At 39.7% G+C, this 14,405-nt stretch overlaps 1 protein-coding gene across 10 annotated transcripts in view; it reads left to right on the top strand.

The window, feature by feature from the left end:
* Positions 1 to 14,405, top strand: part of DTNA (dystrobrevin alpha) — a 221,311-nt gene that overhangs the window by 143,593 nt on the left and 63,313 nt on the right. For all 10 annotated transcript variants that reach the window (XR_010378658.1, XR_010378660.1, XR_010378659.1 and 7 more), the window contains exons 6-9: positions 1,425 to 1,510; positions 5,282 to 5,436; positions 9,463 to 9,568; positions 12,123 to 12,289. Coding sequence is in view for 7 of the 10 variants with exons in the window: in XM_031438981.2 (XP_031294841.1) it covers positions 1,425 to 1,510; positions 5,282 to 5,436; positions 9,463 to 9,568; positions 12,123 to 12,289 (514 nt within the window). In the remaining 3 variants the exon portion in view is untranslated. The remainder of the gene's footprint in view (positions 1 to 1,424; positions 1,511 to 5,281; positions 5,437 to 9,462; positions 9,569 to 12,122; positions 12,290 to 14,405) is intronic.

Here is a 14,405-nt window from a genome sequence, read left to right as displayed (position 1 = left end):
AGGAAATGGGTTTAGTATACAGCTAGGTGGGTATATCTGAGCCACTCACACATTTATTTGGGTGGTAGTGAATTAAGAAAGAGCAAAAAGTCGAAGGCGATCCCTTCCCCAGGATTCATTTTTGGGTAGCTAGATACTTGGTGATTCTGACAACCGTAAGAGGGATAGTAGCGGGAAGAGGAGGTTATTAGGTGAGTTGGTGGGAGAATTACAAAAGGGCTTTGAAAAGATAATTCTACTTTGAACACACTTGGTTTGATGTGGAGTACCCAAGTGAAGATTTCCAATAATATAATGATGTGAGTCTGGTGCTTGGGCTTAAAAATATAAATGGGAGAGTCACTAGCATAGGACCGGGTCAGTTTTGCTTTTCAGCTAGCTGTATTTCAGGTACTGAGCTAAGAATGACAGCAACAAGGTTGAATAGCAAATGCTCGCTTTCTGTCTCCGAAGTCTAGTAAGGAAAAAAGACACAATAATTTATTATGTCTTGTTCTTCTACGATGTCAGATATATGACTTCTATTCATATAAATTATTTATTCCATATAGTAAACCCTCGTCAGTAAAGACCCTGCTTATCTTTCAGCTACATTATTATTTTAAATACTTCTTTTGATCATTCTTAAGAGTAGCAACTACCGAGGAAATGAATTACTAATTTGATACACTTTCCGGTTCCAAGGATATAAGAATAAGCAGTTTATTTCAACTGGAAAAATCATTGATCTGAAATGCTCTGCGGCTTACAATATGCCCTTTACATCACGTTCGGTGAAAGACCAGTTAATTATATTTCTTAAATCAATGAAGATTTGGCAGCTTTGGTGTCATTTAGGTCAGAGAACTATTCAAAAGAGCTCTTAATTTTTGCCCCTTTAAAATACCAACTCCCTTTGAAAAATAAGTGTATCACATAAGGACAGTTGGCTTGTGGCTAGGAAATTATGGTTGAAAAAAAGCGTGATTAAAAAAAAAAACTGTATTTCCCCTAACAAAATTCAGAAATTATCTGACCAAAAAGAAAGATTTTTCTGAAGGCTCGTTTAAATAAATTATAAAGAATGTGGAATCATCATGCATAAAATTATTTTAGGAAACCCAAAGTGAAAAGGATGTTCTATCATTTTAATCCACAGTTAAACAGCATATAGCCTGTTGGCTACCAGTCGGTACTTTGAGCAAGTGACATGTACAAAGAATAACATAAAGATTCTGCTGTCCCTTGAAAAAAGGAAGCATTAAATAGAGCGTTTTTCAGAAGTGTGTGTTGAATTGTCTGCACAACCTTTTCTGAAATGGATGTGTTCACATAATGCATGCCGCTGCGATGTCGTTGTGACTTCTGCAGAACAGGAAATGTCAACCCTTGTTACTGGAATTTCTCCAAATGACACCTCTTTTTTTTCTGTTATCATTAAACAGGGAAGGCCATGGTAAAATTTCAGTATTTGCTGTCAAAATGGCTTTAGCCACGTTGTGTGGAGGGAAGATCATGGACAAATTAAGATGTAAGTGATTCTCTCTGTCTCTCTTTGCTTATTCCTCCTGTGTCGCACGTTTTCCTCCACCCCATCCCACCCCATTCCACCCCCATCCCACCCCATCCCACCCCATTCCACCCCATCCGACCCCATTCCACCCCATTCCAGCCCATTCCACCCCATTCCACCCCCATTCCACCCCATTCCATGCCCTACTTTTGACTTCCCCCATTCTGTGAGAGTTGTTTAAGAAATATCTTTTGTTAGCCATCTTGATTGTGGCAGTGGCTTCACGGGTGTGTACATCTATCAAAATTCATCAAATTGTACATCTGAAATACATGTAGTTTACTATACAAGAACCATTCCACAATACAAGTGTTTTTTTTTTTTAAAAAAGGAACATGGTACAAATCAATTTAAGCAAAAGCAAGATTTCAACCTTTCCATCTTTTAACTAATATAGTGAATATTTAAGCTTTGCTATGCCTTGTCATTCCATTACAAAGAGTACATAGTGAGGGTGACAATGACTAAAGCTATCAATGGGATTATTTTAATTTACCCTCTCTGTAAAACTGAGAATGAAATAAACCAAGATGACCTGTCATAAAAAAAGAAATGCCATCTTCTTTGATCTTTGGATTTTTGTCATAGAAATATTTTCATATTAGGTAAATGTTCGTGAAATGAATGTTTTTCTTCTATTTATGGATTATCATTACTTGTAAGCTGTTGAGTATGGCTAATTGGACTGTTCATGATATTAAAGTAAGATGTACATTCTTTCAAGTTCGTTATACTGTGCTGTCTTGTAGGCATAAGTTTGTCACCACAGGGAGATGAAGGCCATGCTGGGAAAGCTTCCTTTTTAGACCATCTAAAGCCAAAAATCCCAGCACATTCCCTCATTCTTCCCAGCCAATGATGTTCAGGTCACTGGGAACCCCAAAGGCTCCCAGGAGACATGGCCAGAGGGTAGGCATAAAAATTGCATGTTGACTCAACAGACAGAGAATTAACTGATGCCCATAAACACATGACAGCTAAAGTGCATTGAGTGATTATGGGCCTTTCATGTACTTTTTGTCACTAAGTGTGGTAGTTTTTCAACCAACAAAACAGTGGGAGTTTTTTGGTTTGTATGTTTTAGGTAAAGAAACTGAGATTTAGAGAATTAAAGTAAATCATAGATGGTACCAGGCATTGAATCCCACGTCAGTGATTCTCAACTTTTCATATGTATGGAATCACCTGGAGGGCTTTAAAAAAAAAATAAATGCCTGGGTCCCATTCCCAGAGTTTCTGATTCAGTAGGCCTAGGGTGGGGAGGGTGGGCAAGAATTTTTATTTTTAACTAGTTTGAAATTATGTATATGTCGCTGTTGAAAAGAAAAATTGTCATGTCCCCGTGTCCTTTCCCCTCAGTATTATGAGTTTTGCTTGTAATGCTGTATGAGGAAGAACGCTCTCGGGGAGCTGGGAGTCCCAGGTTGCGAGCCCAGCTATGTGACTAATTTGCTGGGTTACCCTGTGGAAGTCACCTCACTTCTTCAGTCCTCCTAAAGACTAAAGGCGTCACCTTCTTCCTCCTGGAGAAGCTTCCTTCTCCACCTGAAATTTGGAGAGTTTGTTGGACACCTGTAGCATCCCTGCTAGCTGCACTCACCTGTGACTCACAGCCTCGGGGTTCTTCGGTCACCTGCTGCCTGTCAGCATCTGGGTGTGATTGCTTGCTTCTTCGTGGACCAAGAGTGGGAGAGTGAAGAAAGATATAGGAAAAAAAAAAAAAAAAGAAAAAAAGCTTTGCTCCTTTGGAATTTCCTCAGTCATGCTTCAAGGAAGTGTTACATCATCTGAGCAGTAGATAAGGGGGAGGCACATAGAAACCCCACGTAACCCCACATCTTCCCTCATTTCCAGAAACTTCCTTTCAGGGAGTAGCCAAGTGCAGTTGGGATTCAGAGGAGCCCAAGCAGAAATAAGCTTTCAGAGTGTCACAAATTCTGTAGAGAAACAGACAGTGTGATCACGACACGTCACGTTGCCTTCTCCCAGGGCAGCGGGCCTGACTCACAGCCCGGTGTGTCCCCAGTTCTCTGACTGGGGAGTCACTCTCTGAATGGTTAATCCCAGGAAGGTAGTCTTAATGGTTTCCAGGTAAGTTGGTTGAAAGCAATTTGGCCAAAAAGAATTTAGCTAAAAGCAGTTTGGTTGGAAGAACCCCTCCCAAATGTTAATTAGTCCAAAATGAATATTCTTAGTCACCAATATTTCAGTGATGATTATTGACTGAATGAGCAAATGTGGGCCAGTCAGCCCCCAGACGGCAGTGGCTGCGTCTCAGTGAGCGGACTGTGGGCGTCTCCTCCAGTCTTCTTTTGCTCACTTGGCATTTAATCATAAAACAGGCAAAGTAATGCTTTCATAATAAGCACTGGTTTTATAATAAGAAAAATAAAATGAAGGGCTATGGAATTTCTCAGGACTGGAGGGTTTTGTCTTCCCTCTTTTAAATTCTAATTCATTTGTAGCCAACACTCCAACTGTGCTTTTTTGGCAATTTTTCTATTTTTGTGTGTAGAAAGGAAAGATCTTTAGTTCAATCCAACTAGCCTTTTAATGTTGGAGAAGGCAAAGCAAGGGTAATTGGCTGAAAATAACTTAGAAATTTTAGAAAGCAAACGAGTAGAAAACAGCAGCAAATGTAAAGCTGAGTTTTAAAATGTCCCCAGACAACATTTTGACCTTGAGAAATTAAGTCCAAAATGAGCAGAGGCAGCCCAGTGAATTTACAGCACTTTCCAGCTGTGTGCTGGCCTGGTCACAATCCAGCATGGTGACAAACCATGTCATAGCAAACCATTTCGTTCCGATAGTGACTTCCACGGAGGAATTACAGAGGACCTTGGGAAATTATGCCATTAGTATTCATTAAGTGCACGCAGTGGCAGAAACTGAAGAAAAGAGGTTCGGGGAAGCCAGTGGCTCTGCGGAGAGTGACCTAGAACGTCGACTTGTCCTCACTGATTCTGGGCAAAGCCACCTTCCTCTTGGCTGCATGAGGCAAACCCTTCCCTGCAAACCAAGTGTCCTCCACCCAGAACACTAGGATTTTTTAGGAACTTTTCTGCTTCTGTGGGAAGTTAATCAAGTGTTTTCATTACATCCGTATCTCTATTATGTCTTTCATTTTTCAATATCTTAGACCAAACCCCAAAAGTTTTAAGTGATAATATAGGTGGGTAATTAATTAGCTCACTCAATACACACACACCCCAACACTGAAGTAAAATTTTCACTGTGTCTCAAATGAGGTCAGCATATTTCTCAACATATACAAAAATTCCTCCCATGGAGTTATATATGAGTTGATAGTTGATTTCAAAATAAAACTGTGGTATTCTCTGTCTTATGAAAATATGCTAATTTTATCCAAATTATCTGTTAATGCTCTGTGCCAGAATCATCTGCAGAAAGACACCAGAGAAAACACCATGGCAGGAATATTTTGGCATAAAAATTAGCTTTCATATATTATTATTTTTTTCTGGAGGGGTTGTAATTGGGTTTGTTTGTTTGTTTAATGGAGGTACTGGGGATTGAACCCAGGACCTCATGCATGCTAAGCACATGCTTTACCATTGAGCTATGCCCTTCCGCCATGTCATTATTTTCTTAATAAATTACATATTTAATTTCTGCCACATTTTTAATTATGTCCAGCAGACCTGTTAGACTAAAACAACAGGGACTCTTAATGTGATGAATAAATACCTTTCCTTTTCCATCCATCAGATATTTTCTCAATGATTTCTGACTCCAGTGGAGTGATGGTTTATGGACGATACGATCAGTTCCTTCGCGAAGTTCTCAAACTACCCACGGCCGTTTTTGAAGGTCCTTCATTTGGATACACAGAACAGTCAGCTAGATCCTGTTTCTCTCAACAGGTAGGAAAAAACTTGTTTAAGGAAGTGTCCCTCCGTGGTTGTTGTCCTGTGTGTCACTCCAAGTCATCACTTAGACACATTATTCTTCATGATAACCTGTAATGTATCTTCTAGCTCATGGCAAAGGAGCTCGGAGTCAGTACCTAAACTCAACAATCCAGATAATAATAATAGGTGATGTTTCCTGAGCATGAGCCGGGCACCACGCTAAATTCTTTACTTGCATTGTCTAATTTAATCCTCACAACAACCCTGTACCCTTGATATTATTATTATCACCACACTATCAAAAAGGCTGAATTATCGCTCAGCCTCACCTGAAACACAAGTCTGACCTGCACCACGCTTCACCAGTGTTCAGCAAAGGAGACAAGAAAGGAACCACAGCACATTCCACATGCAGTCTGGGAGGCCCTAAATCGTCCACTAACCTGGGGTTCAGAACGATGTGTTTTAACTGGGAGTGGTCCAAGTTAGCCAAGGGAAGCTGCTTCGTTTGGAGGGATCTCCGTGTTTACATCTCTCCAGTTACGTGGAAAGTCTCTGTGTCTAGAGCTGTTCTCCAGCACAGCACAGTGGAGGTGTGTAAATCCATAAGTTGAAGATTTGTTTACAGTTTTTAAAAAATCCAGCCTAACCAAGTATGTCCTCTAAAGGGATCCCTTGAATAAGAAATCAGTGCATAGCAGCCACTGAAAAACTGAATTTATTGTCCAGCTGGTAAACCTCATCTACCTGTTTACTTGGTGATCTAAGAGGTCCAGAGTGCCTCCAGCATCCTTGCTGGTCATGGACTTATGTAGAATTATAAATGGATCTGTACAATCCAGAAGAGAAGGGAGGCTCAGATACACTGAGTATCAAACTCTACTCCCAGGGCATCTCACCCAGGTAGCCTTTCTGACCCTTCATAATGTTAACCAAACTAATCAATAAACAATCAATAATAAGAATAGAAAAGAATTCACACCAGCCAGAATGGCCATCATTCAAAAATCCACAAATGACAAATGCTGGAGAGGCTGTGGAGAGAGGGGAACCCTCCTACACTGCTGGTGGGAATGCACTTTGGTGCAGCCACTGTGGAAAACAGTATGGGGATTCCTCAAAAGACTAGGAATAGACTTAGCATATGACCCAGGAATCCCGCTCCTGGGCTTATATCCAGAAGGAAATCTACTTCAGGATGACACCTGCACCCCAGTGTTCATAGCAGCACTATTTACAATAGCCAATACATGGAAACAGCCTAATTTTCCATCAACAGATGACTGGATAAAGAAGAGGTGGTATATTTATACAATGGAATACTACTCAGCTATAAAAACTGACAACATAATGCCATTTGCAGCAACATGGATGCTCCTGGAGAATGTCATTCTAAGTGAAGTCAGCCAGAAAGAGAAAGAAAAATACCATATGAGATGGCTCATATGTGGAATCTAAAAAAAAAAAACATAAATACAAAACAGAAATAGACTCACAGACATGGAATACAAACTTGTGGTTGCCAAAGGGGCGGGGGTGGGAAGAGATAGACTGGGATTTCAAAAGTGTAGAATAGATAAACAAGATTACACTGTATAGCACAGGGAAATATATACAAGATCTTATGGTAGCTCACAGAGAAAAAAATGTGACAATGAATATATGTATGTTCATGTATAACTGAAAAATTGTGCTCTACACTGGAATTTGACACAACATTGTAAAATGATTATAAATCAATAAAAAATGTTAAAAAAAAAAAAAAAAAGAATAGAAAAGAATTTTATTTGAGCCAAACTAGGGGCTAGCCCAAAGCCCGATTCCCAAATGACCATGGGAACTGCTCTGGAGAAGCCGGGTTTCCAGCACAGTTTTATATCTTGTCAGAACAAAGAGTATTAGACAAGTGAGGGATACATTACTTCAAGGTTTAGGGGGAAAAGACCAGCATGTACACATACAGCACATACACTGTGGCCCTGGCGCCTTGGCACCTGCGAAGGGAGTTTTATCATCAAAGGAGGACCAGCGTTGGCGTCCCAGGAACAGGGGCATTTAATCTTCATTTTGAACATGGACATTCTTTACTTCTGGTCAATGTGCCCTTTTCTTTAATAATTAAAGCCGATGTATCATGTATGTTTAATAGGCCACAAACAGGCTGTTCTAGTCAGCATCCAATTCAAGTGAAGTCATATGTGAGCCAGAATGACTCCCCTCTATCTCAATATGTGAACCTTGCTTTTATCACCACGCCCCCACCGCCAGGCTGACTCAGGTGCCTGATGGCTGCCCCCACCTGCAGCACTCCCTTTCGAGTTGGTGCCGTCAGAATGGATCCATTCACCTAGGCCTCCTGCAATACAACTTCTTCACCCAGAACGTATCAACAATCACCAACGCCTACCGATTTCACCTTCTAAAAGTTTCTCAGGTCTCTTTCCTCATCGTCAGCTATTGCCTGGCCTGTGGCATTAAACCCCAAACTGCCCTCTCTGCCCCTGGATTTGTTTGTTTGCACATTTGTTGATTTGGGGTGGAACATTGTCAAATCCTCAGGAAATATACTGATACCTCAGAAAAAAACCAGCTGGAATAATAGGACTTTTTAAATTTAGCAGGATCTCTGTATTCAAAAAGAATTATATACGATGTTGCCATCGCTCAAAATTCCTTTTGAAATATCCTATAGACTGTCACATTATATAACCTGTTATGTATCCTCAGTGATGAGAAATTTATTTATATTGGAATCATAGGAGCATTATTTGACTTCTAGAAGTGATTTTTAGCCAGTATGATGAATGGTCAAAATGGATAAAATCATATGAAGTACAAAAAGAGACAACACACAAAAAAATAATAAGACTGGTTTATTTTTGTGCTTCATAAACTGGCTATAAAAGCAGTTTGAATGATGAAATTCCTGAATTGTTTTAATTGCTTCATTGGAAAGCCACCCCAAGTGGTTGTGTTGAGAGACAGTATCATTTTAGATATATGAATTATAGTAGCTTTTAAAAAAATACTGTCTCATTACTTATACTTTACATAATTTATCTTAACAATAATGTTCATCACAACCTGATTTTAAAAGCTTAAGTTATTTATTATTATGAAATAAGGCTAAAATTGTAAATATCTACTGATTAAAAAAAATTAATAAAAGGGTACCAAAACAGTTGTTTTGTGAATTAAAAGGACTAGTGTAAGGTTTAAGTCTTAAAAAGGTACTGTAGCCCTTCAGGACTGATTTCTTATCTAAAAATAAAAACTGTCCCACCCACCTTGATATTCTAATTCACAATTTTAAACAAAATAGTGATTTTTGCATGTAAATTTTTGTCATTCATACTGTTACAATATCATGTATTAATATAACTTATTTTTGTCATTTTGAAAGAAACTTATAGATAAAATACATTTCATCTCTACATCAGAAAGGACCAGGATACTGACACAGAAGCAGGTTGTGAGAAAAGATACATAAAGAAAGGAGAGAAGAAAATTTTTTAAAATTTAGACTGTTCTTTTCTAACAAGGAGGAATAGCTCCCTTTGAAGAGAATTCACTCCTAATCTTGTACAGCAGAACCAGTCACATTAACCACAAAATATTTAGTCCTTGTGGAAGTTGGAGAGGGACGCTGTTCTGCACATTTAGAGGACCAACTTATACGGGAATTGTACTGTGTGCTGTGATGCACTGTGGGGTAACATTTCATGGAGAATATCCACTCTCCATCCTTCCTCACCATTTTCATACTGTCCCTCCTGTATGAAATGGTCCTTTCAGAATTGTTTCTCTCCTTATGATAACATCGACTCAGCCTCAGTGGAGAAAATCCAGTCCTATGTATACTTAACGTATAAAAAAAGCAATTAATGTTTTAAATTCGGAACTAGAGTCAAGCTCTGTTTTTTTAATGTATTGGAGGTTAGTTGAATGTCTTGTTTCTTCTATCTCGAATGATAACCTGTGTAGCAGGTAAAGGAAGATTATTCTCTGTTCTAAATTTTGATGGGTTTTTTGATGCAGAAAAAAGTCACCTTGAACGGTTTCTTGGACACGCTCATGTCAGATCCTCCCCCACAGTGTCTGGTCTGGCTGCCCCTTCTGCATCGACTGGCAAATGTTGAAAACGGTGAGTAGTTACTGCTGAGCTAAGGTGGTTTTGTTAATTATTAAAATTAGGCCATCAAGCCTATAGTTATTAAGCCAAGGTCACTGCTTTAGCGAAGGCTATTTAGTAGTTTGGAGTTTTAATAGAACTGAACTCCCTCCCTGGTCAGTAAAGCCTTATAGGTGCACTGCAAAATTAGGACTGGCTGTCCTAAAAACGTATTAAATCTCACAGTCTCCCTCTCAGTTACACGTCCAGTGTGGCTTAAAGACGTGCTATAACAGAGGGAGAATCTCAATATGGAATGTTTTTGGTATGAACGTCCAGCATTGGTATATCTGGCATTGACTGTTTCTTCCTAGGCACTCCACCAAGAATAGATGGAGTAGATGGAAAAAAACTGGGTGGTAGCACCTCGCTAATCTTTAGTATCCAAATTATAAGCTATCGATGGTTATAGTTACGTAAAAGAAATGAGTAATGTTAACTTTTGTAATGTGCTTTTTTAAAATAAAAGTATTTCTATGATGAAAGTTGTTACCAATGGCATATCCAAACTTAAATATGAAATACAGTTCAGAACCAGATTTAAAGATATTGAAACATGTAATAATTCAGTGCCTCCATCTGATCTTTAGATGTTCTTATTTATTGTTTAACTCTGGGAATTCTCCAGCCTTAAGTAGAAAATAATTTATCCCGTGTCTCTTACTAGAATCTTAACTTCTGCACATTTCTTTAATAGACATTGGGGTCAAAGTTAGCCTAATTTTAAAACCCGTTTAGAACATTTGGCATCTGCCCTAATATATCTCTCTGAAAGTTATAAATTTATTCTGTTCTGCTCATGGAGAAGATTTAAAGAATGAACTTACTAGTTTCTCTGTAAGCACTACCAGAACAGATTTTTTTTTTAAAGATTCAATTTTTTTCAATCTTATTACTTTTTTGTTTTGTGGGGCTTTTTTGGCAGAGGGGGCATTAGATTTATTTTTTATTTATTTATTTTAATGGAGGTACTGGGGATTGAACCCAGGACCTTGTGCACGCTAAGCACACGCTCTACCACTGAGCTATGCCCTGCCCACCATAGTTTTTTGGGGTTTTGTTTGTTTGTTTGTTTGTTTTTAATGCTTTTTATTCATCTATAAGGGCATAGAGCAATCCAGGTCCAGATCATGCAGGATGAGTTCATATTACTGTTTGCAGTTCGAGGGCTAGTCATTTTCCAATTATAAAGTAGTCATTTCATTCCTTCTCTCTCAGTATTTCCTGTTGCAGGAAATGAGTTCCTTCGGCCCTGTCCCAGAGCAGCTGTCCCTAGACTCAGGTCTCGCTTCAGCCTGTCTCAGGAGCCAGAAAAGGAAGCTACGATGCTGGTTCAGAAGACAGTGTTCAGATCTGGTTATGTCTTTGTTTTTACAATTGACTTTTCATCTTTTGGGGAGGAAGAATTAATTATTTTACTTTTTAATATCTTTTTAAAATTTTTTATTGAGGTGTAGTTGATTTACAATGTTAGTTTCAGGTGTACAGCAAAGCGATTCGGTTATACGTATACATGCATATTTTTTGGATTCTTTTCCATTATATGTTATTACAAGAAACTGAGTATAGTTCCCTGTGCCATACAGTAGGTCCTTGTTCTTTATCTATTTTTTATATAATAATGTGTATCTGTTACTCCCTAACTCCTAATTCATCCCTCTCCTGCGGGTACTTTTCGTCTTTATTTATTTTTATTTGCATTTCTTTTCCTGGTTGGTTAGCCTGAAAAGAACTTAACTAAAGGCAAGAATGGCCCTTCTTGTTGCTGGTGCGTTTAAGCTCAGAGCATGCAACTACTTGGATCTGATCATTGGTTACCTTCAAATCTCAAATATTTCACCTTGCCCGCTTTATCATTCAAATTTCCAGCCAAAGACAAGTTAAGTATCTCTTGAACTATCTGAATTAGAACTGTATTCAGATAATTTACCCATCCCTTTGGGCCCCAATCTATCTGCCTCTCAGGAAATTTAAAAAAAAAAATCTGTTGAACAAGTCACTGTCACTCATTAATTAAGCCCATTAGCTACTTCGTTGTTTAAAAAGTAACTCAATACGCTCTCCAGTTTTTCTGTTCTCCTTCCACTTCCCTGTCCTTGTTTTCCATTTCTCTAATGTTTGCGCCCCACCCACCGGACAGTCAGCTGCGTTCATCCTTTGTGCTGCTCGGTCTTCAGTGAGCTGTGCGGGTCTCCTGGAGACAGAGGGCAGTTTGGGGGAAAGGCGAGCCAGTTTGGGTAATTAATATTCTTGCAGTGGAAGAGATGGGAGTCCAAAGAGCAGACGGCCTTCCACAGATTTGTTATTCAGGAACCCCCGTCCTCCATCCCATTTCATTTCTTCCACCCCCATGCTCGTGCTTGAAGAGGGTAGTGAATGTCTTGGAATAAACCTAATGCTTCTCTCACCAGAACTGACCATCATCTGATGTCACGGCGCACAGCAGAAGAATGCAGTTCCCGCTGGGCTGTGTGTCTGGCTCACACCTCTGTGTCTTTTTGTCTTTTCTTGTTTCCTCCCCGCTCAGTCTTCCATCCGGTCGAGTGTTCCTACTGCCACAGTGAGAGCATGATGGGGTTTCGCTACCGATGCCAGCAGTGCCACAATTACCAGCTCTGCCAGGACTGCTTCTGGAGGGGGCACGCCGGCGGTTCCCATAGCAACCAGCACCAAATGAAAGAGTACACGTCCTGGGTAAGGCAAAGTCCGGGCAATGCTTCCGGCTGGATGTGTGCGTGCTGTGCAGAACGCAAGGGATTCGCAAGGATGGTGACCGAATCAGGGGGCAAACTTACCTTCTTCTCCAACATTCCTTCCTTTCCCCTCCCGCTCCCCATCTTACTGGGATCTCTCACTTATTGCGTCTGAACTGGTGTAGCTTCCTGACTTCAAATATCAGAAGACTCAAACTATATCACTTCTTGGAATACAGATAATTCAGTATTGATTTAGGGTAACAACCAAATAGCAAGCACCCTCTGGAACATAATCTCATTTTCACAGTAAGTTAAGATTCTTTTCAAGTTTGGGGGATTTGTGTGTGTGTGTGTGTGTGTGTGTGTGTGTGTGTGTGTGTGTGAACTGGCTAAAATTTTTCATCAGTTCCTTTTCTCTGAGCTTCTGGAATTTTCTTAAGTGCAGAGTTAGAACACTCAGGAAAGACGTGTGAACGTATGGGCTTCACAAGGCTGTTCCGTTTTAATTTTTTGGAAAAGGGGGAGATTGTGGTTATATGAGAAAATCATCTTTTCATGAATAGTGCAAGTGACTAACTTTCTGAAGGTGACCTGTGAGAGTGACTTGCTAAAGGTGACTTGTCCATGTGATGAATGTGTTTTCAGGAACACAGGGCACTGGGTCTGTGGGAGGAGTTTGACTCAGTGAGCTTGCTGTTCAGGTGGTTCACAGTTCGCTGAGCCCCACCTCAGTTAAACTCAGAGCAGATCCAGCGATGTCGTTCTGGTGCTTCTGTGAAAGTATGGCTCTCTACACAGACTGGTTTTTGTGAGATGTGCTCTGAGTCCTGCCAACCCCTCTCAGAATAATTCTATCACAAGAAAACACAAACTTTTTAAAGAGTGAGTTTTTTTCTATATTTTAATGTATTTCAAATCAACCTATAGTCATTACTTAAAGAGTAACTTGTCTTATTTTTTTTAAAAAAAAAAAAGATCTTCAGAATATACATTTCCAATTAGAATGTTCTTTCTAGGAATTTTCATTGGAAACTGACATTCAGTGTAAATATATGAATGGTTTAGCACGTGTCAGATTCTGAGTTCAGCTAAGAGTTCTTCACTAAGACTTTGTATACTGAGGGCTTGAAACCAGTTCAAATGCCACCTGTCACTGCTGGCTTCATCATATGCTGAGAACTGCTATACTAATACAGATGATGAAATACAATTTAGCAGAGAAGGTAGGGGAGAATACTATTTTCCCATTGTCGGTGTATGACCAGTTTTCAGGTATGTTCTGTCCCAAATTCTAGAGGGTTGGTGTTTCAGGACTAATTGTTTTTCACTGTTATTTTATGTAAATGCTGAAGTCAGATAAGGAGCCTTTTTCTTAGAAGTTGTAGACTCTGCAATTATATGGCAGGACAGTTTCTTTACAAAGTAGGACCAGACCGCTTGAGAGAACCAAGGAGCCCCAATGTTTATGGGGTGAAGAGCTGCTGTTTTAAGTGTTCTAAGAATTACATCTCCTGGGGAAAGTCAAAGCGGGGCTTCTTTTCATTATTTAAAGTAGCTTTTAAATAATGAGGACAAAAGTCACTTCATTATAATGTCAATTATGGACTCTGTGTGTCCAAAAAATGACAAAATTATAAATCACTTCTCACGGAAAGGAAAGATTGGGGTAGAGATTTCTTACATGTGGTAGACTGTTTCTGATAATCTTGGCTGTGAGATACTAAGATAAACATTCGCTAGTCCACATGAAAAAGAGGTAGCGTGATGCTCAGGGAAGAACGTGAACTTTCCATTCTAAAGACTCAGACTGTTCCACTGGCGCGTCCATCTGGCTGTATCCAGCCACACCCGAAACATCTTGCACCTGGATTCCTGCAGAATCTCCTGTTCGGCTCCTTCCTTCCACTCCCATCCCCTCTCAGACCATTTTCTGATCTTAAGCAGAAGCAGTCAATCAGGTCTGATCCTGTCACCTCTGAGATTTAAATCCTTCATTGTCTCCCTCTGCGTTTGGGGCAAAGACCACAGTCCTTCCTGGATGCCGTGTATAAAACTTTAATGATCTGCCTCCTGCTGTCCTGTCTAGAGCAGGGTCTCCTGTTCTTCCTCTGTCT

Source organism: Camelus dromedarius, chromosome 32 (genome assembly GCF_036321535.1).
Source record: "Camelus dromedarius isolate mCamDro1 chromosome 32, mCamDro1.pat, whole genome shotgun sequence".
NCBI classification, from domain to species: Eukaryota; Metazoa; Chordata; class Mammalia; order Artiodactyla; family Camelidae; genus Camelus; species Camelus dromedarius.
This window is presented reverse-complemented; position numbering and strand designations above follow the sequence as displayed.